Source organism: Tachypleus tridentatus, unplaced genomic scaffold (genome assembly GCF_004210375.1).
Source record: "Tachypleus tridentatus isolate NWPU-2018 unplaced genomic scaffold, ASM421037v1 Hic_cluster_2, whole genome shotgun sequence".
NCBI lineage: Eukaryota > Metazoa > Arthropoda > Merostomata > Xiphosura > Limulidae > Tachypleus > Tachypleus tridentatus.
Window position 1 is genome coordinate 28696060 of NW_027467782.1, and position 24104 is coordinate 28720163.

Consider the following 24104-nt stretch of genomic DNA (forward strand, 5'->3'; position numbering starts at 1 on the left):
TCTAGGCTAAACATACCTAGTTAAATTACTAATAATGAACTAACAAAGCCATGAAATCTGTTGAGACCACAAAGTATGTAAGATTAATGTACTTGCAAAGTGATTAAATGTATCTAGTAATAACACAATTAATAATCAACATCTCATTTACAATTCATTTAAAATAACTTAGGTGATAAAGGACATATAAATATCTAACTTACCAAAATCCATACATTAATGACATGAAATACTCAATTCTCCCATGTGTAAATAAGAGTAAAGCCACACAAATGATATCTGAGTCACAACTACCATAGGTATATCAACCAGATTTGAAGTGTAGTAAAGTTTATCAACATGTACCGGTCCCCTGGTAGAACTGGTATCAACAGAAACAAAAGTATGAGAAGAGCAATTCTCTCCAAAAGCAAACAACTTGGAAGCATGAAAAGTAGTGGAAAACTAAAACTCTTGAAATGGTGTGGAATATGACAGGCTAAAATAAAAGTGTTAAAAACAAAGAAAAACAGAGTCCAAATGTCTTCTTATTGATTACATTCTTACTTAGAAACATTGTTTTACTGAAAAGAAGAAGAAATCAGTGGCTAAACCCATGAATCTAATTTCCTTAGAATTAGTCTGTACATAACGTTGAACTAAATTCCTGGAAAATCTTACCAGTAGCATGTTCAGCTATAATGGGAATTTCTATAGTCAATACACTGATCATATATTACTGCAGCAGTAATTTGGTTTGTCAACATACTAGATACCCAGAGCTCTCATAAAAGTGAACAAGTGATCTTAATGTAAGGCTCAGGGAAAAGAGGAAAAATACCAAAGACAGGAATTTTGTTTCTTTTGTTGTTGTGGTTTTACTTCTGAAAATATTTTGACTATTTGAAAGCTGCAGGAATATTCTTCTATGATATTATATGTTTATTCTGGTTTATCAAGTGCAGTATGCAATAATTGATTGAAATCCAAATTATTTATTAGATAAAAATTCATCTTGACCAAAAAATATATAATTTAAACTTTTTATATTTGAAATGAAAGATATAAACCCTTAACAGAATTAGATTTATCTACATTAATTTTATAAAGGTACAACTGAAGATTGCCATTTAAACTCTTAAAATGCTTCAGTAGTCTAACACTAATAATGCAAACACAGAAAACCATACAGTTGATTTAAAAGACCTTTACACTTCACATTTTAACAGATAATAGATGCATAGATAAAAAAATAAACTACATTACCTTCATCTCTCAAGTCTACATAAATACTCTTCTTTTCACTCTTATTTTCAACATCATCGTGGGAAAACTTGCATTTGTCACCTTTCTTACACTGTTCTTACTTATAAAAAACATACAGTGCAGATTTAGGATCAGTTCCTGAAATTAAAATAGTTATATCACCTTTCTGCAAGAGATGAATGTAACTGAACTGTAGCCGTGTTGAGAGTAACAAGATAAAACACTTCAATGCTGTGGTGTGTGATTTACATAAAGCAGACTTTGAACACTTGTTTTGATTCACCCTAAGAGTATCAGTGACCTAACTATTGAAAAACACACAAAAATTATGAAAACTAATTTAATATTAAAGATAGCTATGTACAGTATAAGAATTCATGCTTTCAGTTAATATGTTCACAATACTTGCACCACACACTTTTACATAAGTTGTTTTAATTTTTAAAGTTATAAAAACAGATAAAATGTACCAACATGCATTTTTAAAATGTATAAAAATAACATTCAATGAAGTTACAGTAATATAATAGCTTATGCTTTTTGTTTTGAATGAGGTGTAGCTATGTAAATAATTTCATTGTACTTATAAAGCCAATTATTGTTGGTTAGTCACAATTATCTACCTGATTTATGTCTCTCTAAGTGTTATAACTGCAGAACTCATATGGAATAAAACTGTATTTCTTTCCAACCACTCCTTAAGAAAATATTTAACTCTCACTGATAAAGAATAAATATTTATAATTACAAGTTATACATTAGTACAATTTTAGTGCCAGACCTTAAACAAATAATGAAAAATAAATATTTAGAACTTTAAATGGGTGAAATTGTAAACCTGATGTTCCAAACTTTAGAAATTCTTTTATATATGACTAATGCTGAAAAATCGTCACTTATGTCAGGGAAATGTATCTCTAAAAGTAGAAAGCAAAGAGGTTCCATCTTTAAACACATTTAAGACTACATATCAAGAGCAATAGTAATATGGTAGAATACATCATGATGTATTTCAGTTTCTATATAATACATAAGGTATAAAAACCACAGTAATTCTGGAAAGTATTTTAACTTTTTCTTGAATAACTCAGTTTGAAAGATTCAACTTATGTTATTTGCTATTTCTAAGAAATAATATCTTAAAAACCTTTATGACCTACTTAGACAGCCAGATCATTGATGTATCCAAAGATAATCTGTATTAATAACATTTTATGTAGTAATTCTTAAAGTCTTCAGTTAACTATAAAATCCTATGTTTTTTAGTACTATTAAACCTCACATTGACATATTCTCCTGCTCATTTTACACCACTTCAAAACAAGCAAAAGCAACACTGGAAAAAAAGAAAAAAATCAAAATCTTTGTATTTATATGTTTACAAAAACATGCCATATCAACATGTAGGGAGAGGTTAAGTGATTAACAATATATCATGTATTTCGTGATGACAAGAAACCAACTTGAAGTAAAAATGTATTTCAGAACAACTGTTGCAATCCCCTTCTTTGTTAATCTGAAGATGACCTAAGAAGGTCAAAACATTGTTTTCAGTTTTATTTTGGTATAACCATTTGTCCTGAGATACATATCACGTACTTGTTATGTTGAAAGTCATACAACAATAGGAATATACAAATTTCAGAATTTCTTGCTCACACTCTCTATCAAATTACATAGAAATAACTTATGGGAAAGCTTGTCTAATCTAGCATTTGTATTAGGTAAAAATAAAATAAACCTTTATACTCCATACACAAATTATACTGCACAACAATTTTTTTAAAATGTTTTGCTTCCTGAAAAGGTTTTGCTGATTGTGACAGGTATCTGGTGGGTATGCACAAATATAGTTTTGGTTTTGCTTCATCAGTAGAAACTTTGAGAAATAGACAGCTAACTGTTTACTGGCAATAACTTATTTAATTGCGTTTATGTTTCTAATATGCTATTAAGTTCAACATAATTAAAAGTGTTTTGCTCCTGATTTTTTGTTTGTATTCAATGTCCGGTGCATCACGTTGCAGTGTCCAACAGTAGTCAGCAAGCATTGACAAATTCCAGTTGCCCTGATATTGTTTTCCCATTGTAGCAAAACTGAAGATTTCAATGAAACTGTACGTAATGGGCAAATGTGGATGTGATTTTCATTATCAGCAGCCAAAAATCTATAAGGAACACCCAACAGTGTTCAAGATGCAAAAACTTTGTTGTGCAGTGTTATCTAACATTAACTTCATTCTCCACAAGCAAGGAAAGGTGACAGAAAAAAACCTATTTCTTAATATAAAGAGTAGTATTTTACCTTTCTCATCTTTCTGTGTTGTTACAGATTTTAATGTCAAGTTCAGGTCCTCAATTTCCTTCTTTTTCTTCCTACTTGTTGATCTACCTAAGGTAATGTGAGTAGAGTGTGATTACTCTTATATTACCAACAATTTGTTTGAACCTTTGTATCAATAACTTTAATAAACATGGCATACTATTTCATTGATTAAGTAAACAAATCATGCATTACAAAGATAATTAGAGTTTTAAAATATTCAAAACATATTATGTAATAAATGTTCATTAAAAATAAAGAAAATGTGACAGCTGTTAAGATGAAAATTACACTTTATGAATTTGACATTAATGTGGTACTTATAAGATAACTATATGGAAGTATTATTTTACACAGCCTTTCATACTGTTTTTCTTCATACTTTTCTACAGACAATGTTGATGATAATTATGAAATTACAAAGTGTTAAAGACATGTTAAAAGGTCAACAGAAAATTCTGCAGTTTCAAACACTGGTAAAAGTTAAGGTAGCCTTGGATACCTTGTTTGACTAATATTTTGAATGCTAATGCACTGTCTTCTCATAAGTTTATAAGAACTGACCACACCTTTTCAGCATGATATTAAAGCAGTAAAATGAGGTAAATAACACCCAGAATTTGCCTTTACCAGACCCAACTTAAATTCATCTGATCTATTTAGGATGTGTGTGTGTTGGTGTGCATCACCACTGAATATACCCCAAATCAGTCATTTTCTGACCTCAACAAAGTATTTGGTTATTTCAAAATCAGATTTGATACACTAGCCAAAGAATACTATAAAAAACAGAAACAAGAAACAGTCTCATCTTTGCCTTACACACCATCTCATGTGCACCAGACAAAACAATATCACCAAACAAGAAGCATCACAATGTAATTGAAAAACAATTAGTCAACATGACTGTAATCCATCATTACTACACCTGTGTGAGAAAATTAGTCACTCACACAATCAGCAGAAATTCACAAGTAGCATGGAAATTTCTAAGGCAGACATAAAAAGACAGCTTTCTGTGCAAGATGTGAACTGCCTCTAAAAAGATTAATTTTTGATTACTGAATATTGAAGATGGTAATAATTGGACACACAAGTTGATTATTTTCATAAAATTAATTGATTACTTTGCATGAAACTAACTCATGTATCAATTCTCATTCTGATTACGAAATTTTGAAATTTAACCATGAATTTTGCAACAACAAGTTATTTTATGGTCTGGCCTAAAGCTAAGCAATGTAAATCTAATTCAGATAGTCAAAGTGAGAGAAAAATAGTGCCACCATCAACAAAGATAACCATTTATTTTAGTTTCTGTTCAAATACATTAAAATTACAAATGGTTGATATAAATAAATCAACTTTTTTTAGACTGTTTGCAAATTTTTAACACTGCTTCCACAGGCCAGACACCCAGGATTTGTGCTGAATGGCTATCCTTAATAAATAACATCATTCTAGAATGAGCTAAAACTCACTTTTAGAGTTTTCTGGTTGAACAAAATCTCCTACAAAGTTTTATGAAAAAATATGCAGATTTAGTAATGCTATTGAAAGTTTTTGACTCCCATAGTACACAGTAGTAAACTTGGAAGATGTGTATGTTATGTTATTAACTATTTGTTCTCATTCTTGCTTTTTGTTTTCAGAGTAGGTACAAAGGCCATGACCTTCACATCAGTGGGATAATTCTCATCTAGCTATTTCAAAAGTTTGTTCTTCAATCTATCTTTCATTTCTTTAAACATCACTGACTAACATATCAGTGCAAGTGTAACTTTCTCTGGCAAAACTTGTTGCATATTGTTGGCATATGAGAATAGTTTTGTATCATCAGATTTAATTGTATTTCCAGTCATGTTCATAAGATCATCTGGATCTCTTGGAAGTAACGTAGTACAAAGAATCCTTAATCCTGCCATGCAGAATGCAAGCAATCACCTGCTCTTTTCAAGAGCACTGAAACTTGATGCTTTTCATCAAGCTTCTTGATTTGGAAAGTTTAATGTTGTTGTGGATTCAATACCAAATTGAATCGGCATTGCTCCTGTGCCACGTTGAAATACCACAACAATGTCTTGCGTTTACACTTCAGTTCTTGAATTATCTGCATCATTCATTCAGTGTCACAAACTCTATGGGATCCTCAGAAGTACTGCTACACATTTCATCTTCATCACTCTCCAGTGGAATAGATGAATCAGTCCTTCATTTTCTCTTTCTTCATACTTTTAATTTACCTTGCAGTTCTTTCACACCTGTTTTTTATGCAATTTTGACCTCTAAGTCTGAACCATTACATCTACACTGTCACTTTCTTCTTTTCCTGTATCAATGTTACTTTATCAATACAGGATCAGCACACTTAATCACTGAATGTTGTAGCATGTTGACATCTGTTTTGTGGCCAGCTGTAGATCAAATTTTCACAAAGTGTGCAACAGTTATCTGTATTTTGGCCAATCAGGTTTTGGTAAAGGTATCAACCAATTAACTAAAGATCCAAAGTGACTGCAAAGTGCAATTATCTACCCATGCTGTTTTTGGTCTTGTATCTGAATTTGTTTTAATGAAAAACTATTTAATATTATAAAAACTAGTTTTTCATAGTTTAAAACTTGCACATAAAGAGTCATTAATACAATTAAGTTATAAAGAGAAGTACTTGCCCTGTTAAGTGCTCTTGAAGCTTTACTAGTTGCTTCACGTGTACAAGTGACAGTAAGAATAAAACCATAATAACCTGTAGGACTCACTCAACCACTAGAAATACCTTTTTTTTATTACAATACAGCCACAATTCAAAGCACGTTTTTCACCATTGCCTTTAAAGTCTAAAAATTGTAAATTTACAATTTATGTAGTCCCTACTTATAAGTTATATACTAATAATTTCATTTTAAAATGTTGTCCAAATCTACTTACATAATTCGGCAGACACTACTTGTAATGAGAATGAACAATTATTAATTATGTGGTTAACTAACTCGTTTTCGTATTAACCCTCACAGACTAGCATTAGGCTTAGCAGCTACAGTAAATTCAAGTTACAGTACATTTTTTACAAGTACAAATATTGCACTGGTTAATATTTACAATGTCCTTGTACACGACAATAAAATTTAAATATGTTTCACTTTGATAATTTTTTCTTCTTGTAAATTTTCTTTCCTGATTCGTTTGGTTTTTCCTTGGGGGCATCACTTCACATAAATAAATCTATAAACATTTTACTGCATCATATCTTTTAACCCCAACGTATTGAATGCAATATTTTGCTTGCAAATTGTCAGTGACCTGCGTAGTAAGCTACATGTGTTATCGAACGACTTCAACAATTCCAAAAAAGTGCCAAGCGAATCTGCAAAAAATTCTCGTCATATTAAGAATATTAAAAAGCGTACGTATGCTTATATTCTTGTCATTGTTAGCAGAATGGAATATTTTGTAATTCTAACAGTATTATGAGGTTAAAAGGTGACAAATAGGACTTGGATGATATCACAATAGTTGTCTCCAGATCCTAAGGTAAGTAATTAATGCGATTTTAATCTGTAATGTTTAATATTGCATTAGTACTAAAACTGGTACTCATGCCCACGAAATGTGTAAAGCTAAAATTCTACGTCGGATGTTGATCAAAGCTGGTAGTAGCGGTAGTTGTGAGTTCATTATTGCAATTACAAACTATTAATTAAAGTACTTCAAAGTGTATATGAGATTGGGATAAATGGCTCATTTATTATTTGAGTTCATAATGTTTTGTGATACAATAACTTGTAAGTTACTCAAAATTTCGAATAGAAAGACTTGCATTTTCAAAGCAGTATAGTTTTGTAATAAACTTTTCAAATTCCGAGTGAAAATTCGTTGGACATCAGTTTGTTTGTTTGTTTGTTCAGAATTAAGCACAAAGCTGCACAATGGGCTATCTGTGCTCTGCCTACCATGGGCTTCGAAACCCGGGTTTTAGTGGTGTGAGCCTGCAAACAAACCGCTGTACCATTTGAGGCTTGGACATCAGTATGAGCACCTTTCTAAAATCTAAATTGTATTTCATTAGGTGTCAATTAAGTCCTAAAACGTAACCTTAAGAATATTAGCAATAGAAATAATACATTTAGCAGATTAAGAATAAAATATTAGTTCTTAAAGCTATAGTCTTTGATTGACAATGTAGTACCAAAGAAACTGCTGTTGTGGCATATAACACAACTCATTAAGGATGTTCATTCGAAGCATTCAATTTCACACACACACACACATATATATATACATTGTTTTGGGATCACTGGCCATTAATAGGAAGCCAAAGGGTCTGATATTAATGAAGATGAAAAAAGTTCTTAAACTGTTCAGTTACTTATTTTGCTTATGCTTGTGACGTTTTTGGATAAAATACATATAATTTCCACAATAAAAGATTATTACTTAAATCTCAAATATTTGCGTATTTTATACAAATTTAATATAAAAACATTTTCACCATTTCAGTGTTGATTTGATAAAAATACACATGTACTGATTATACTTTATATATGTATATATTTGTTTGTTTGTTTTGAATTTCGTGCAAAACTGCTCGAGGGCTATCTGCGCTAGACATTCCTAATTTAGCAGTTTAAGACTAGAGGGAAGGCAGCTAGTCATCACCACCCAGCGCCAACTTTTGGGCTAATATTTTACCAACGAATTATGGGATTGATCGTCACATTATAACCTTCCCACGGTTAAAAGGGCGAGCATGTTTAATGTGACGGGACTCTCAAAGTAATTACAGGTATTAGAAAATATTTCTTCTGTCTGGTGATAAGGTGGAGTGAGAAACTTCGAATTCAGAAATAATCCACGAAGTACAAATGACTCAATAAAGGAAACTGAATACTGAATACTACATGTTGTCTTCGTTTCTTTGTATCAGAAACATTACGCGAAAAGTAACACAACAAAATATGTTTTGTTAGGTGGATAGACTTAAAAGTACATTATTTTGTTATTTTGCTTCTCTTGTACTCCTGGAAGGTTCTACATTTATGTTATTTCCTCTGAGACCTGAATATCCACCTCGGTGTTTGCCTTATATGGAGACTGCTACTCCTTTACCAACGAATAGTGTGATTGACTGTAACATTATAAAGCCCCATGGCTGGGTGGGCGAGCGTGTTTGGTGTGACCGGGATTCGAACCCGTGACCCTCGGATTACGAGTCGAACACCTTAACACGCTTGGCCATGTCGGGCCATATATGTATATATACAGTCATAAACTTTCGCAGTTTGTAAAACAATTTTAAAAATATTTTTAGCATAATATTTTAACAATTGAGTTATCTATAATTATATAAGATAACGTGTACACTCTTGCATAATTTTAAAAGGTAATTGTTTTATACATTTAATTATTTTCCTACTGTAAATTGTTGTTTTGTTTTTGAATTTCGCAAAAGCTACTCGAGGGCTACCTGCGCTAGTTGTCCCTAATTTAAGACTAGAGGGAAGGTTGCTAGTCATCACCACCCAATGCCAACTCTTGAGCTACTCTTTTACCAACGTACAGTTGGATAGACCATCACATTATAACGCCTCCACGGCTGAAAGGTCAAGCATGTTTGGTAAAAGACTAACCTAGGGTTGGCAATAGGTAGTGTTAAGTCGTTGCTCTTCCGAGACCCTCAGATAACAAGTCGCATGCTTTAACCCACCTGGCCATCCCGGGCCACCAACTGTAAATAATATGATATGATGGTGGATTTGTTAATGTATCTTTGTATGTATTGGAGCCTTCTTAACCATGAAATATTGTTTTTACTGCAAAATACTTACAGGTAAATATCAGCCATTCTCTTTGAAATTAAACATCTGTTTTCAATTTTCTAACTTTGAACTTCATACAACTTTTGAACCACTTACTTAATCAAATGAGATTCTGGTTCTTATTCCATAGTATCAACTATTATTTGTATCTTGATAAAATTATTGCAAATTTTAACAACAAAGACACCATGTATAAATATGTTTGGAATCCCATTGGAAAATAATAGTGGTGTAAAGGTTTAAAATTATTTAAGTATGAATATTTACACACATTGAAAAACCTTCAGTAGTCTAATGTATTTGACTGTGGTGAAACAAGCTAAAAGAATTAGGAATCTTTTTTTTTAGAGAAGTTTATAATTTGTAAATAAGAAGGCTATTTTAACCTTGATATAAGATCTTGATGTGGGCTACCATTGCATTTAACAGCTTATAAGGCTCACTGGCATACAACAACTACAGTAGTGGTTGGAATACAATTGATGTAAGTAGTTTGTTATAACAACAGTTTTATAATATGAAGTTTGTGAATGTTAACTTAGAAAAGGTATTCACTCCATAACAACTGTTATACAAGTGTTCATTGTCTGTTCCCTAGTAGGAAAGAGGTTAGTGTTTGAATTTACATTGCTAAAATCAGGGCTTTGATTCCCTTTGGTGGACACAGTAGATGGCCTGATGCTGCTTTGCTATAACAAAACAAACACATTCTGTCTAATGTGTCAGAATATTATCTACCATCCATTCACCATATTGTCTGGTTGAAATTATTTATGAATGAAATCATTAGATCATTAATGCATATAATAAACCTTTGAAGTCCAAAGTACATGTAGTTTTATATTAATTAATGCATTCAGAGGGATTTTATGTTTCTAGCTTGTTACGTTACATTCTCAAAGTATATTTGCAATTTTTCTTCATTTTGTTTCACACAACTATTTAAAAGTTATTATATTTTATCAGAATATGTCACTTTTATGACTGAACCTTTTTATATTTATTATTCAGGTAAAATAATAACATTTGGTCAATCTACAATCTCTTAAAGGTGAAAAAAAATTATATCTGAGGTAGCTCATATCCTTATGTTTTCATTATCAGCTTTGAGGGTTATTTTTAGAGTCACAAGACAATGGAAAAATTCCATACATATAAAAAATTTGCTAATGTGTTCATGTGCTATGTAGCAGCAGTAGTAGATTTATCAAGTGGAAGCTGACATATGCTCTCCACAGAGAGCCATTGTATGGGTTTTCTCTGCACAAAACCACAGCTGGCCACTGTACAATGTTTTATCTGATTAGACAGGACTTAGTGTACAAACAGTGCTGGTATGTATTTTTTTTTCTGGTTATAATCAGTTATGTTTTTTGAGTAGTTTTGATACATGCTTTATTACATAGTGGGGTTTAACTACATTGATTTGGTGATTATGTTGTGAATTTCATTTCCTGAAGAAAGGTAATTATAGCCTTTAGATGTTGATGATCTTCCTTATCTGGTAAAACATAACGGGAGTAATCATGTTGTATATTTTGTTATTCAGTGAGGTATGAGTTTAGTGCATCATGTAGTCATAGAATTTGATTTTGGACCTTTTGAGATGTAAATGCAGTGTTTTGTTATCATGAAAATTGTAGTCAAAAATAGTAATATCAAGACGTTTTCAAACATTTGTTAACTTTTCATAAGTCTATACAATCACTGTCTTCAGAAATTTTTACTCATAAAAAAATCTAAAGGAACTCAACACTGACAGTTTTTATGCCCCTGTAAAAGTGTTTTATGTGCATAACATCAAGGTCATAAAAGCAAGAATTTGTTTATCCTTTTTAATACTACTAAAATACTAGGGTATAAACATTTGATAATTTTTAGATTTTATAATGTCATTAAAACTTTTAATTACTTTTCCATTATCTACAATTTTTACCCTCTTGTAAGTTACAAAAAAACAATGTGCTCATTACCTTTGAAGGATTTTCAAAATGACAGGGTTTATAATTTTGTTGTTTTCTGACAATAATTATATTTGCTCAGGCTGCAAGCTAAGAAGTGATGTACTAAATTAATTTTAGTTCTCCTATATTGGGTTTATGAAGAACACTTGATTATGAGTTCTAATAAAAATTGCTAGGTTTATCAGCAGCTTTATTTAAAACCTCCAGATACCTACCTTGTAGCTTAATAATGGAAAATGTCACTACCACAGCAGCTTCTTGGATATAAAATATGGCAATTGTCAGTCAGGTCTTCAAAGAAATCTATGCAGTCTTGATAACATTCTGTAAGCCCTGACATAATGTGATTGGGATTAACTTGTTGCCACTTGCTGGTAATATCAGCAGCAGGTTACCAAAGAGATGTATTGTTCTTAGTATACATATACAGTAAATGCCATTGAAATAATGGACTTTGTGTAATTTCAGATTACTGTACCTATTTGAGCAGCTGTTTTATACAGGGTGAAATTCTAATGCAGGGTTAAGAATGTAAAAGAACAGACCAACATTTACTATTATGTAGTATATATAGCTGCAAATCTACAATATGACTTAAATGAGTCTTACATATTATAAATGATCGAATCTGATTGTAAGCACTTGCCTGTAATGGCAAATTCATTGCTTCTGACTTTAACCCTCTGTTTTTAGAAATATTTCTTGAGATGTCTCTGAACCAAATAGTTTAGAAATAGAAGATATTTTATTTTTACCTAAAAACATTGGATGAATTTTTATTTCTTAAAAAAGTTATAGAAGTTGCTGTTTAAGAGATGTTTTCTTGTAGGAAAGACAAATAGAAAGTTCACTAACATAAGTTTCAGTACTAAATGATGAAGAGAAAAAACAAACAAACATGCAAATCAGTAACATATTGTAATGATGCTAGGAAAACACTAGGTAAAAAAATTAATTAAAGAAAAACAAACAAACATGCAAATCAGGTACATATTGTAATGATGCTAGGAAAACACTAGGAAAAAAATCAATTAAAACAAACAAAATATAGGAGTTTAAGAGTGTTTACAACAGGATAACTTATTGTTTAATTTTAAAAGTATAATAAAGAGAACAGACTACTAAAATTCATTATTGTACTGATAAATTGGAATAGCTGATGCAGCTCACTTACCATTTCAAACAATACAATGTTCCTCTTCTACAAGATGGTTGGTGTTTAACCTTCCAGTCCTCTTTACTTCAAGATTGATATCTGTAATGCTAAATATTTAGCTCTTCAAAGTAGTGCATCTTTCTTCTTGATCATTTAGTAAAAGTGTGAACAAAGAAAGTAGGCTCATATCAAGAATTTCAACTTACATTCTTTGTCCAGTGAATAAGGTCACCTCATTACCTTTGTTCACTGACAGCAATGGTCATCAGACATTTTCAGTCATTATCATACTTGGTCAACCAGGAATATTTTAGTTGTTACCCAGTTAACCTGGATTCTATATACAATACTAAAACATACCTAGGAGTGTAAGAGAACAGAGGATAAAAGAACTAAAATAAGGTGAAGTTAATAAATTTCTGGACCTCATATTGCATTTAAGACATTGTAAAAATCAAGTAAGTAAGATTGAGGCATAATTGTTAGTGTTCCTAAGGTCTTCTAGACAATATATGTTAGTTAATCATAAGGAAAACAAGATTTTAGGTTGCATGCAGGGAAATGCTGAGTAAAGAAGAGTAAGAAGTGATCTTATGAAAGGTTATAAGATTATTGGAAGGGGAGTCACCTTCCATAAAAACGTCAGGTGACTTTCCTTCTGGGTTTTTTTCTCTTTTCTCTCTCTTTGCACCACTACAACACGATTGAGACTCACTGGACCTATTTCTCACTAAAAACTTGTCTAATAAGATTTGTTTCTGCCTGCATTTTAAAATGTTTCAGAAGTAAGACATGGCATTGTCATTGAAAAGGTTTATGCTGCAGTTTGCTACAGCTTTGTCAGGGTGAAATTTTTCCACAAAACTTTGCAACTCTCCCTATTTTCCACACTTTCCTTGATTAATGAACTAGGAACACCCTCCCTTCCCTCCTCCTCATCTGAAGACACTTCCTCAGTGTTGCCTTCTGTTGCTGCTCCTTCTGAAGGTCTTGGAGTTCTTCCATGGTGAGCTCAGTGTTGTGGTCTTCCACCAACTCCTACACATCATCACCACTCACATTCAAGCCCATACACTTGCCTAGTGAGACAATATCCTCGACAATAGGCTCAGACTCAAAGTCTTCAAAATCTCTATCTGCTACTGAATCTGGTTGCAATTTCTTCCAGGTTGCGTTCATGGTCCTCAAAGACACTTCCTTCCAGGCTTTGTCTATGATCCTCAAGCAATGGAGATTATTAAAGTGATTTTTCCAGAACTCTCTGAGGGTTAACTCTGTGTCATACTTTACTATTAGCCCTCCACATGACATTTAATTTTCTTTTCAGAAAATTATTTTTTTAAAAAAACAACTGGGTTCTCAGAATGGTAAACAAGCAAAGGCTTAAGTTTTAAGACCCCACTTGCATTATTACATGACAATAGAGTTAGCCTGTCCTTCATTGGCTTGTGCCCTAGCAGTGACTTCTCCTCCTTGGTGACGTAGGTTGTCTTTGGCATTTTCTTACAAAAAAGGCCTGTCTCATCACAGTTGAACACTTGTTCGGGAATAAAACCCTCAGCTTCTACATAGTCCTTAAATTCCCTGACAAATTTATCAGCAGCATCTTTGTTAGAATGAGCACCCTCCCCATGTCTCACGAAGCTATATATGTCACTTCTCTTCCAATATTTTTCAAAACACTCCTACTAGCCTTAAAGACATCACTTGGATCAGCACTCGTTCCAGAAGTATTTTTCAGGAGGTCAGCATAAAACTGCTTTGCTTTCTCACAAATGATGGTCTCAAAAATGCTATCACCAGTTAACTGTTTTTGTTTGCCCAAATCAACAACACTTTTACACCTCTTCCATTGTTTGTGATCTTTGTTTCGTAAGCACTGTCACTCCTTTTGCAACATCACCTCCTTTATTTTTCAGCATGGTGCAGACCACAGACTTTGCCATTCCAAACTGTGCAGCAAGGTCAGACAAGCGAACACCACTCTCGTACTTCGTTACAAGATCTTTTTTCTCCTTTATTGTGGCTCTTACAACGTTTCTTTTTGGTTTGCCGCTTTCATTATCCTTCTTTGACTTCATGATGACTTATTTAATCAGAATATTTAGAAAAAAAACGAAAACGTTCACAACAGATTTTAGTGGGGTGTGGACTGAGCGACATGTGTGAGCAAAATGTTTTGGGCAAACTTGGCATGGGCGAAAATGGTCGAACGGTCGTTCAGCTCATCAGTCGGGCTATTTCAGGGTTCAGGCTAAACAACTTTGTTCGGGAACCGAGTTTATGTTCGACAACCAAGACATTTTTCTCAAACAATATGTTTGAAAACCAAATAGTTCAGGAATGGAGTCATTCAAGAAGATACCACTGTATTTGACTTCATTTTATATGCCATTATTCCATATTTTAAGTAAGTTATGGATTCCACGTGAACAAAATTCCTTGAATTTGGATTCAAAAAACAATCTTAAGTCAGTTTTGAGTTCCTCGTTTTACAAACCTTTCTTCATCTTAGTAATGCTGTGAGGATCTTAAAACATGATAATCAGATGGAGCAGTATCTAGTGAATAGGATCGATGAGGCACAACTTCCCATTTTAAGGCCTGAAGTTTTTCTAGGGTCATTTATGAAGTGTGTAGGATTCAAAACACAATCTTAAGTCGTGAAAAAACATTAGTCTTCTATATTGATTAATGCAGTTCTTTTCCTTACCAGTGCTTGGTGTTATCACTCCAACTGATGACAATATCTTTCAGCTGTGATTTGGATCAAAAAGTTTGTGATAAACTGCACTTCCCAGATCTCACCAAACACAAGGCAAAACTTTTTTTTTGGATATCAGCCATTCTTCGGTGTTGGTACAGGTGTGTAACAGAGATTCAACAATTGTCTCTTACGTTGAGTATGCTCATAACAAAAAAAAAAACAAAAAAAAAACACTTCTCGTTGCCACTAACAATTCTTTCCAGAATTGGTTCATGAGCATTTCTTGTTGTCAAAGATTAACAAATAGTGACTCTCTCAACATGTTAATTATCCGAAACCTAGTGTCCAAGTTTTGAAACTTTTCCAATTTCGTAGATGTAGGTAATGATTGTTACATGGAGCTGTTGAGCCATTTCTCACATAGTCAACTTTGGATTGCTTCAAATATTAAAATATTGACATTGGGAAAAAGCATAAATTTGCAAGTTCTTTTCCTCAAACCGAATGACAACTTTTTGCAAAAAACGTTATTTACTTTCCTACCTAATATTCCTGTGATAATTCTCAGTATCATTAAAGTTTTGTGCTCTGGTAGTCATCACTATGGTCACAATTTTCGTGTTTGCAGCATCCCTAATGTGTTTCTTTAAATATTTGTTATACACGCACACTCGTATATAATTGATTTGAAAAATTGATATTTCACATTCTGTATTTTATTCCATACAACAACTTTATTTCTTTATTTTAATTTTTACTGCACTTCTTATTCTCACCCCTCAGTGTGGACTCCTGTACGTGGTGAAGGGAACTCCCAGGGAAGGTTCTGTTCTTTCAGATTACCTCTTCTGGGATCTAAACATCCACCCACGTGTTTACCGTGTGTGGTGAACCGTGAAGGGGAGGAGAGGATCCTGTTGGTTGGGGGTCCAACCATAACACACCATTTTGACCTTGAATTCCTATAGACAGGCAGCCTTGGGGTGGCCCCCCTTGGATCAATCAGCTGGTCCACTTGGGCTATGGTCAACCAGGTACCAGTGTTGAAAGTTCTTAACAGGTGTTGTGGACTTTGTGTCTGATGCAGGTGTTTGGGTGTAGTGCTCACAAAACCCTGTCGTTGCTGCAGTGTCTTTGCTTGACATTGTAGTGCGTCTCCTTATAGGGCTCTATGGTGGGTGGGATCAGAGGGCACCAAATGTTTCTTTTCTCTTATGGATCCTCCAAACAAACATTTAAATAAAATAGTGAAAAAACAGTCAATAGGAAAACAATCACGTCTTGAAGATTCTGATCAGCAATGTTCAACATCTGTACCACCAGTTGTACCTCATTTTATTATCCTACATTCTCTTTCAGAGAAACCTTGAGGGCAAATGTCCTCCTTTTTTTCAGAAGGGACTGTAGGGACTTGCTAGCTCTCCAAAGTCAGAAAAGAAGCTTTGATCTGGAGACATATCAGTGGAAACATCCAACAGTTATTGTTGAGAGGGATTTGAAGAACATCCCCGAGTCAGAGATTTTAGCTGGGTTCTCAACTCGAGTTTCTGCAGTGAGGCGTATCTCCACTCACAAAGATGGAGTTACAATACCGAACAATATCCTCATTCTGACATTTACATAACCACCTGCACCTGTCACCATCAAGGCAGGTTATCTAAATTGCAGGGAATGGCCGTACATTCCAAACCCTCTCCGATGTTTCCAGTGTCAGAGGTTCAGTCACTTAAAGACGTCACATCATAGTTGCCTGACATATGCTACTCTACACACCCTTCAAGGCCGTTGCCATCCGTGTTTCCTTGGGTCGTACTATCACTGTTTGTAAATGGCATCCAGTGTAAAGATGTCGTTTAAATTGATATATTTACATTTTTTACTCTTCATTTTTAAACTAGAATATGTAAATATAACAATATGAACCAGTATTGGGCAAGAATGCCCTATGAAACAGGTATTCATTTTTTTCTGTCAAATAAGTTTTTACAAATCAGGAAGAAGAAAAAACCCTTATTTAGATCAAATTATTATTTTGTTTATGATAATGGATAAAAATACAAACAAACTAAAAAAAAAATATTTTTAAAACCAGTGAAGCTGAATTATGGGAAATTGAATATTAAATCCAAAACAACTTTAATTATTACCATTTTTTATAATATCAAACATCCAACTAAGAAAACTAATGTTATATTTGTTTGTTTACTGCGAAGTACAAATCTGCAGGACAAACTATTTGTAATATGGGTAGTTACTGCTTCATAAGTCGTTGTCTTTTTTATTTTACTTCAAGCTTGTTCAGTTTTCACATTTCAAACATCTGGAGTTTGATTCATACTTCCACCAAACTTGTTGGCCCTGTCTCTGTTATGGCAATTTCTCAGTGCTACTGTTTTTGAACTGCTGATCAGAGAGAAGGCAACTGTTTGTTAGCACCCACCACCATTTGATTTTATTTCTAGAACAATGTACTAATTAATTAATTGATTAAAATACCACTAACTGCTCAGCTATAGTGGTCAGTTTGAATATATTAGTTTACTTAGAAAGGTTGGCAGTGATTTCTTTTGCTAATTATATTTATATTCACTAACTTAATACATATGTCAGCAGCAGAAAGTATACAAGACTTTACAAATCTACCTATTAGAAATTTTATCATTTTATCTGCCAAAAACCAGACATAGGCCTGTCGATTGATACAAAACTAGAAGTGGTTACAGAACAGTTGGAAATGACTTACAGAATCACCTTTTAGCCAGAATTATGAGTTAACAAACAACTTTTTGAACCATTTACATTTGGACTCAGTCAGTTTTTGTTTTAACACCTAAATATTATACAAAAGTCTTTTATTCCAAATTTGTATGGTTTTTTTAAGACAGGATTATTATTAAGACTTCTATGTACCACAAACTTTAATAAAAAAAGTAAAACCATCCTCTCTCTTATAGCTGGGCTATTTATTAATGAGTTAGTACTAGCATGACAAAGCTATAGTTCTATTCAGTTATCTCATATTTTGTAAACATTCTGGACTATATTAAGTCCATAAGAACCAATATTCAAAAGCCTTGTACTTTTCTGAATTTGACAAAGAAAAAAATCCCACTTTACATTTGGGTCACACCTCTTGATTTATATCATTTTGGTGATACTGTGCCTCACTGACTATACTATAACTGAAATGATGTTTATTTATACAATGGCTGATTAACATAGAAATATCCTCTGAATTTGTAAACACATTAGTAAGATTAGATACCAATAAACACAGAATGGAAGTAGCTAGATACTACATATCTATTATTTTTTTTGATAACACAGGTGGAAGGGGGGGAGGGTTAAGATGAGGATCATACCACTGGTAAGTGAAATACCAACCACAACCTAGTCTCTTGAGAATAATATTAAAAAAAATCATAAAATTGGACAAATTTAAAAAGCATGACAAAATACACCTTGACATGAGTACTGTCAAATGAGAAGTGATAATTTGGCAAAATTCAATAGGAGTGTCACATGTGTCTAGAGTGTGTGTCACACTACTTTTTGTTTGCTAGAGGGATGTTGCATGATGATTTACAGGGGAGATGCATTTGAATCAGTTGATTATAAGGTATGTAAATGCTCAAGACGTGTTGCATATGAAAAAAACATTTCTGTATGGGGAGCAACATTTGAGAGGGTATAATGTACCATACTGGAAGGCAATTTTTTTTCCCTTACTTTTTAAGAACTTTTCAGAATAAGGGCTTCTGGCTTGAAATTTATTAACTTTCTAAACTTTTATGAACTCTTTATACATATGTGATCAGGTGGAATTAGTGTGACTCGAGTTTATTTACCCATTTTTTTTCAAAAAAATTATATGATTCTGAAATTTAGTTGGTAATTTGCAAACTTTTGGCTAATGAGATTTGTTCAACCTCAAACTTTCTTTATTATCTAGCTAGTGGTACAATAAAATTTGTTTCAGTGATCATCTGGGTTAGGGGTTCTTTTGATAATCAAAATCCCTGTTCTGCAGATGATAGCATTGTTCCAATTTGTTTAGGGTGTAGTTTCTGAGTCTGTTGTTGTCCTAATTGTTTAGTCACAAAATTTCTATACTTCACTGATGAAAAGTGAAAAACTGCCTTCCTTATGTTAATGTTTTTTTTGGCACTATATCATTTAATAATTTCATTACATGAAATGAAAGGCCTATGATATGTTCCTCCACCTACAAGTCTTATAATACGACAGCACTGTATTATTAAATAGTGTGGAACTGTGAACTTCAATATATAAATCTGTTAAACATATCATTAACACTTATATCTGTAGCAACACATCACTCCATTAGCGTATGTAATTCATCAAGTATGATTAACCTTCAGTACCCATGAACATATCATCTACTTAATAAATTGTGCCAAAATAATAAAGATTAAAATATGCCTGAATGAAAAATTAATCTACTCTAGGAATAAATATATACAATTTTCTTCCTTTCTTACTATTTCTATACATACCTGAAGCTGTAATGATATTCCAGGATGGGAGTGGCCTATGCGAGAGATTAGCTGAGAAAATGTTGTATAAAATAGATATGGAGGAAGCTTTTCCACAAAATTTGTAATGACCTGAAAAATTATTAAAACTGTGAATAAAATACAATCCATAGAAACTGGTATACTAGAAATTAAATCTTAAGGTATGGTTACTGTCTTACCTGTAATTCTACATAATAATAAAATAATACTACTTTTTGTTACCAAACAGAAAACAACAATGAATTGTAAGAACAGAAGAGATTTTATTTACTTTGGTTGTCATAACGTTTAACATCCTTTCCCAATGTTCCAGATTCTGAGGAGGTTTCTTACTCTTCTGGTGCTCTACAACTTGTGTGCCTAAGTCGAACCAAAGTGACAGCATCCTCGACATGGAGTGAAAAAGATGTCTGCATCCATACTGTAGAGAGCCCCATAGCACTGAACCATGTGGACAATAACTTCACTGAAATATTGACATCAAATAAATATACCATTGTAATAACATTCTTATCTCTTTACTTTCCACAAAAAAAGAAGATGAGGGGTTTACTAGAGATAAAAGATAGTATTTATTCGCCAAAATATTTTTTGTAATGAGTCTCAAACTTAAAAGTTGAAACAAAACAAACTGAGTTTATAAAAGTTTTACAAAGGATAAAATTGTGGAAACCATGTTAGTTTTCAACTCTTTCCATATACATCTCATTTGCAACCACCATGGTAACCACTATATTAGTCATACTATAACTTCTGATAATGTAAGAATATCTTCATGCTGTTTTGCAGAGTATCAGTAAATATTACCACTATTTTGTATCTAACAGAATGACTTTTAATTAAGTATTTCTACTGAAAACTTCATCATGAACACATGAAGTCAAAATGCTGACTTCCAAGAGTGAAAAGTAATTTCAATCTTAAGATGAAAAATACTTTTATTTATCTGAAAATTGCAAATCTTCATCTGTACAATTCTAAAACCTTTTAAATTAGTATCAAATGCTTACCAACCTGAAGACACCATAAATAACTAGACAATAAATCTACATCATACTTTTCCTTATAGAATGATTGCATATTGTTACATAACAATACAATTTGTTTATCGTAAATAGCTTAAAGCTATTTTGAAACAAGCCTAATGAATAATCTTGCCATATAAGTAGTAAGTCACTTGGCAAACATGCAACTGACATTAGTGTATAAAATTACCTACCCCATGAGCATACCTTCTGAAGAATTGTTATTATTTACTAGGAAACAAAACTGTTTTCCAACAAAACCCAAAACTGGAAAGGAAAGGCATGTTAATAAACAACAGAAGTCATCAAAGCAAATGTACTTTCACTAAACTGAGATAATGGTCCCAGTAACATTAGACATATTCAGCTAAGTTTATTCACCACTCACACACTTGACATAGTTTATATAAACTTGTCACTGGTGTAATTTTTCTCGACATTAATCCCTTATTTTCCTTGTCTTCTACTTATATATAAAACCCTGTATTGCTTAATTACATATCACAGCCAAAGAAAACAGTCAAAACATGTACATGATTATAAAACTGCGCAGTGACTTTCCGAACACCCTGTACTTAAAATAAACATTTGAAGTTTCCTATTAACATATTACAGTAATTTTAGAATGAACAAAGCATAATTTAAATTTAACATTATTCATCTATTTACATTTATTATCTTTTATTGAGCTTTCAGCTGTGTCTGAATAACAGTAATGCCACAAAAGTTGCAATCACGTGACACATGAGCAGCTAATGTTAGCATATCCAACAGTGGTCTTTAAAAAGTACAACTGTCTTAGTTTTTTACAAATAGTGCACCTAGTGTTTTGTAAAATATAATCACATTTCAGTTACATTATGTATGTATGTATATTATTACTATTTTCAAATTAATTTTTAAATTTCAGTCATTATTCATAAAACAGAAAACTATGTGAACAAATATAGAAAATAATTATCTTTGCTACCTACAAATGTTAAGGTTTATACTTGCTTGGCATAAACTGTAAACATTGTTAAATTTAACACGAGAAAAATATAAAACAAAATAATCTTTTTAAATTTTATATATGCATTTTGAAATGACAAAAAATATATAAATTATCATGTAAATGCCATAGAATTTCACTGCAATGTATCAAGGCTACCAACTAAGCAGCATTTGGGTCTAAAAAATACATCCAATCTCCATTTTGTCTATATTTAAAAAGGTGGTTCTTTAGTACTTAAGCCTTGCAAAGGCTGAGAAAAGAATGTGAAGGAGAAGTCTGAGCTTTTGATTTGCTATGTATACCTCATGAAGTGCAGTGGGTTATGTGTAAAAATATGGTTTCAAAAATGGAAAAGGAGACAGAGCAATTATGGTGGATTCATTGAACAGAATGATATCTCAGGACACAGAAAATATAAGAGGTTCTTATTTTATATTCCAGCTTGCAATATTAATAATTTGAGTTTGTAACTCATAAGAAACTAGAGATGTATTGTGAGCTTTATAAAATGTAATATGACCAAACACATCACATGACAAAAAAAACTGATATTTAGCAATCTTATTTTGATATTTATTTTCAAATTAAGAAATCAAATAATGTATAGTTTTATGCCAAATTTACTGACATGAATTTATAAAATAGTAGTTCAATAATATTTTGAATATAACTCTACAAACATGATAACATGCCCTCTGCCTCCAATCCATAGGAAAATTTGCCTCGATGGGGTTAATCACTACAAAAATTATGCTTTGCCTGAGTAGTAACAATATTATAATAAGTAATTTACATCAGTTCCTTATTCCTGGAAGGGATAGTAAATTAATTAGAGAGGAGACTTAGGGAGTAGACATCACAATTTTCATACTGTATAAAATTAAGAACTCAAACTGACATAATATTACATGTTTTTAACATTTGATTTATTAACTTTATTTGTGACCATCTTTATTTGAAGATGTTGATACTACTATCATGATATTCTGTAAAAGGGTTGCAAAGTGCAGAAAAGGGTGCTTGTATAGAAAATGTTAAACATAAAAAAATATAAAGACAAATTAGATTTAAAGGAAAAAATAGTAAAATTTATCAGAAGATGTTAATTCAACAGTGTTTGTAAAATGCAACATAACCCTGAAATTGTCAAGCAAAGTCATTCAGCATAGATGTATATGATATAATGATGAATTTGTTCGATGAAGAAAAAATTCTGAGTGTGAAAAAACATATACTTATACTGTGTAAGAAATTTAGCAATAAAATATTTTGTGAAATAAACAACCTAGGCACACACACCTTTTCTTTTCTGATTTCTCTAATGTAGTCATAACTCGGTCATAATACTTGGCTAAATGGAAGTGACCTTCTTCCCATTCAGGCTGAATGGCAACCACATCTCGGTACATTAGAATAAGGGCATTACTCTCCAAGACAGCCGATTCTTCACTATATTTGGCAAGCATTAATGTTGCCTAATAAAGATAACAGAAAGTGGTATTACAATAAATGAACTTAGTTATCTTAAATTATTTCATATGCTCTATATTATTCATGTGGTCCTAAGCAAAATTTATACAGAGATGGAACTACCACAGTATTCAGATTTGAATTTATTCAAAACACCCAATCTACATTATGATTTTATATCTACACACTAATAACCCAGATGGAAGGAGAAGATACCAATAGTTTAGGGTGATGGAATAATATTTTACATTATTTGATCAGACTGAAGCTTCAAATTTTACAGTTGAATAAACTATTAAAACTCTGGAGGATTTAACAGTGTAACAAAGGCAGTATATATTTCACAAAAATATTAGATATTTTGAAATGAGAATGGAAAACTTCAGCTTTCTTAAATCATAACTTACCATTAGAAAAGTTAAAAATGAAGCACTTATTATGTATTTTTGCTTTTGTTAAAATACCCAAAAAAGAAATACCATTGTTAACTCTCTCAACATGGGCTTGGTTGACTTGACTGACCACAAGACCTCTTTGCACTCATTTCTACTCTTTTTATATTTAATACTTCTAACTTTCAATACAGTGTATCTGTCCTCACAAAATTTGGCATACTTTCAGTTAACATTCCAAGTCATTCACATACAAAAATCATATCTTTAGTGAAGAATTAAAAAAAATACAATGGAGATTTTTTCACGAATTTATTGAGCATTTACTTTGAATAGTCCACAGGCAAAGTAATTTTCATATTAAAATAAAAAAAATACTTTTTGTCACCTCAAGAATCTCAAATTTCCTTTGTGTAGTCCCTATAATCTCCTAAGTAATACATTTCAAACAATTTTTGTTCCAGTAAAAGTTTA

General features: G+C 32.2%; 1 protein-coding gene and 1 long non-coding RNA gene across 10 annotated transcripts in view; one reads left to right on the plus strand and one right to left on the minus strand.

The window, feature by feature from the left end:
* Positions 1 to 16596, minus strand: part of LOC143243014 (uncharacterized) — a 23894-nt gene extending 7298 nt beyond the window's left edge. Inside the window, exons 1-5 of one of the 9 annotated variants that reach the window (XR_013023666.1) lie at positions 12523 to 16596; positions 11560 to 11681; positions 3551 to 3633; positions 1246 to 1383; positions 204 to 361 (exon numbers count right to left, since the gene is read on the minus strand). Coding sequence is in view for 1 of the 9 variants with exons in the window: in XM_076486651.1 (XP_076342766.1) it covers positions 291 to 361; positions 1246 to 1341; positions 3551 to 3637; positions 6709 to 6772 (318 nt within the window). In the remaining 8 variants the exon portion in view is untranslated. The other 8 variants (XR_013023667.1, XM_076486651.1, XR_013023668.1 and 5 more) reach the window with 8 other exon arrangements.
* On the plus strand, positions 9032 to 23066 carry LOC143243022 (uncharacterized). The gene is made up of 2 exons (XR_013023749.1): positions 9032 to 9395; positions 20063 to 23066. It is a non-coding gene; the product is annotated as an uncharacterized LOC143243022 (long non-coding RNA).
* The last annotated feature ends 1038 nt before the right edge of the window (positions 23067 to 24104 follow it).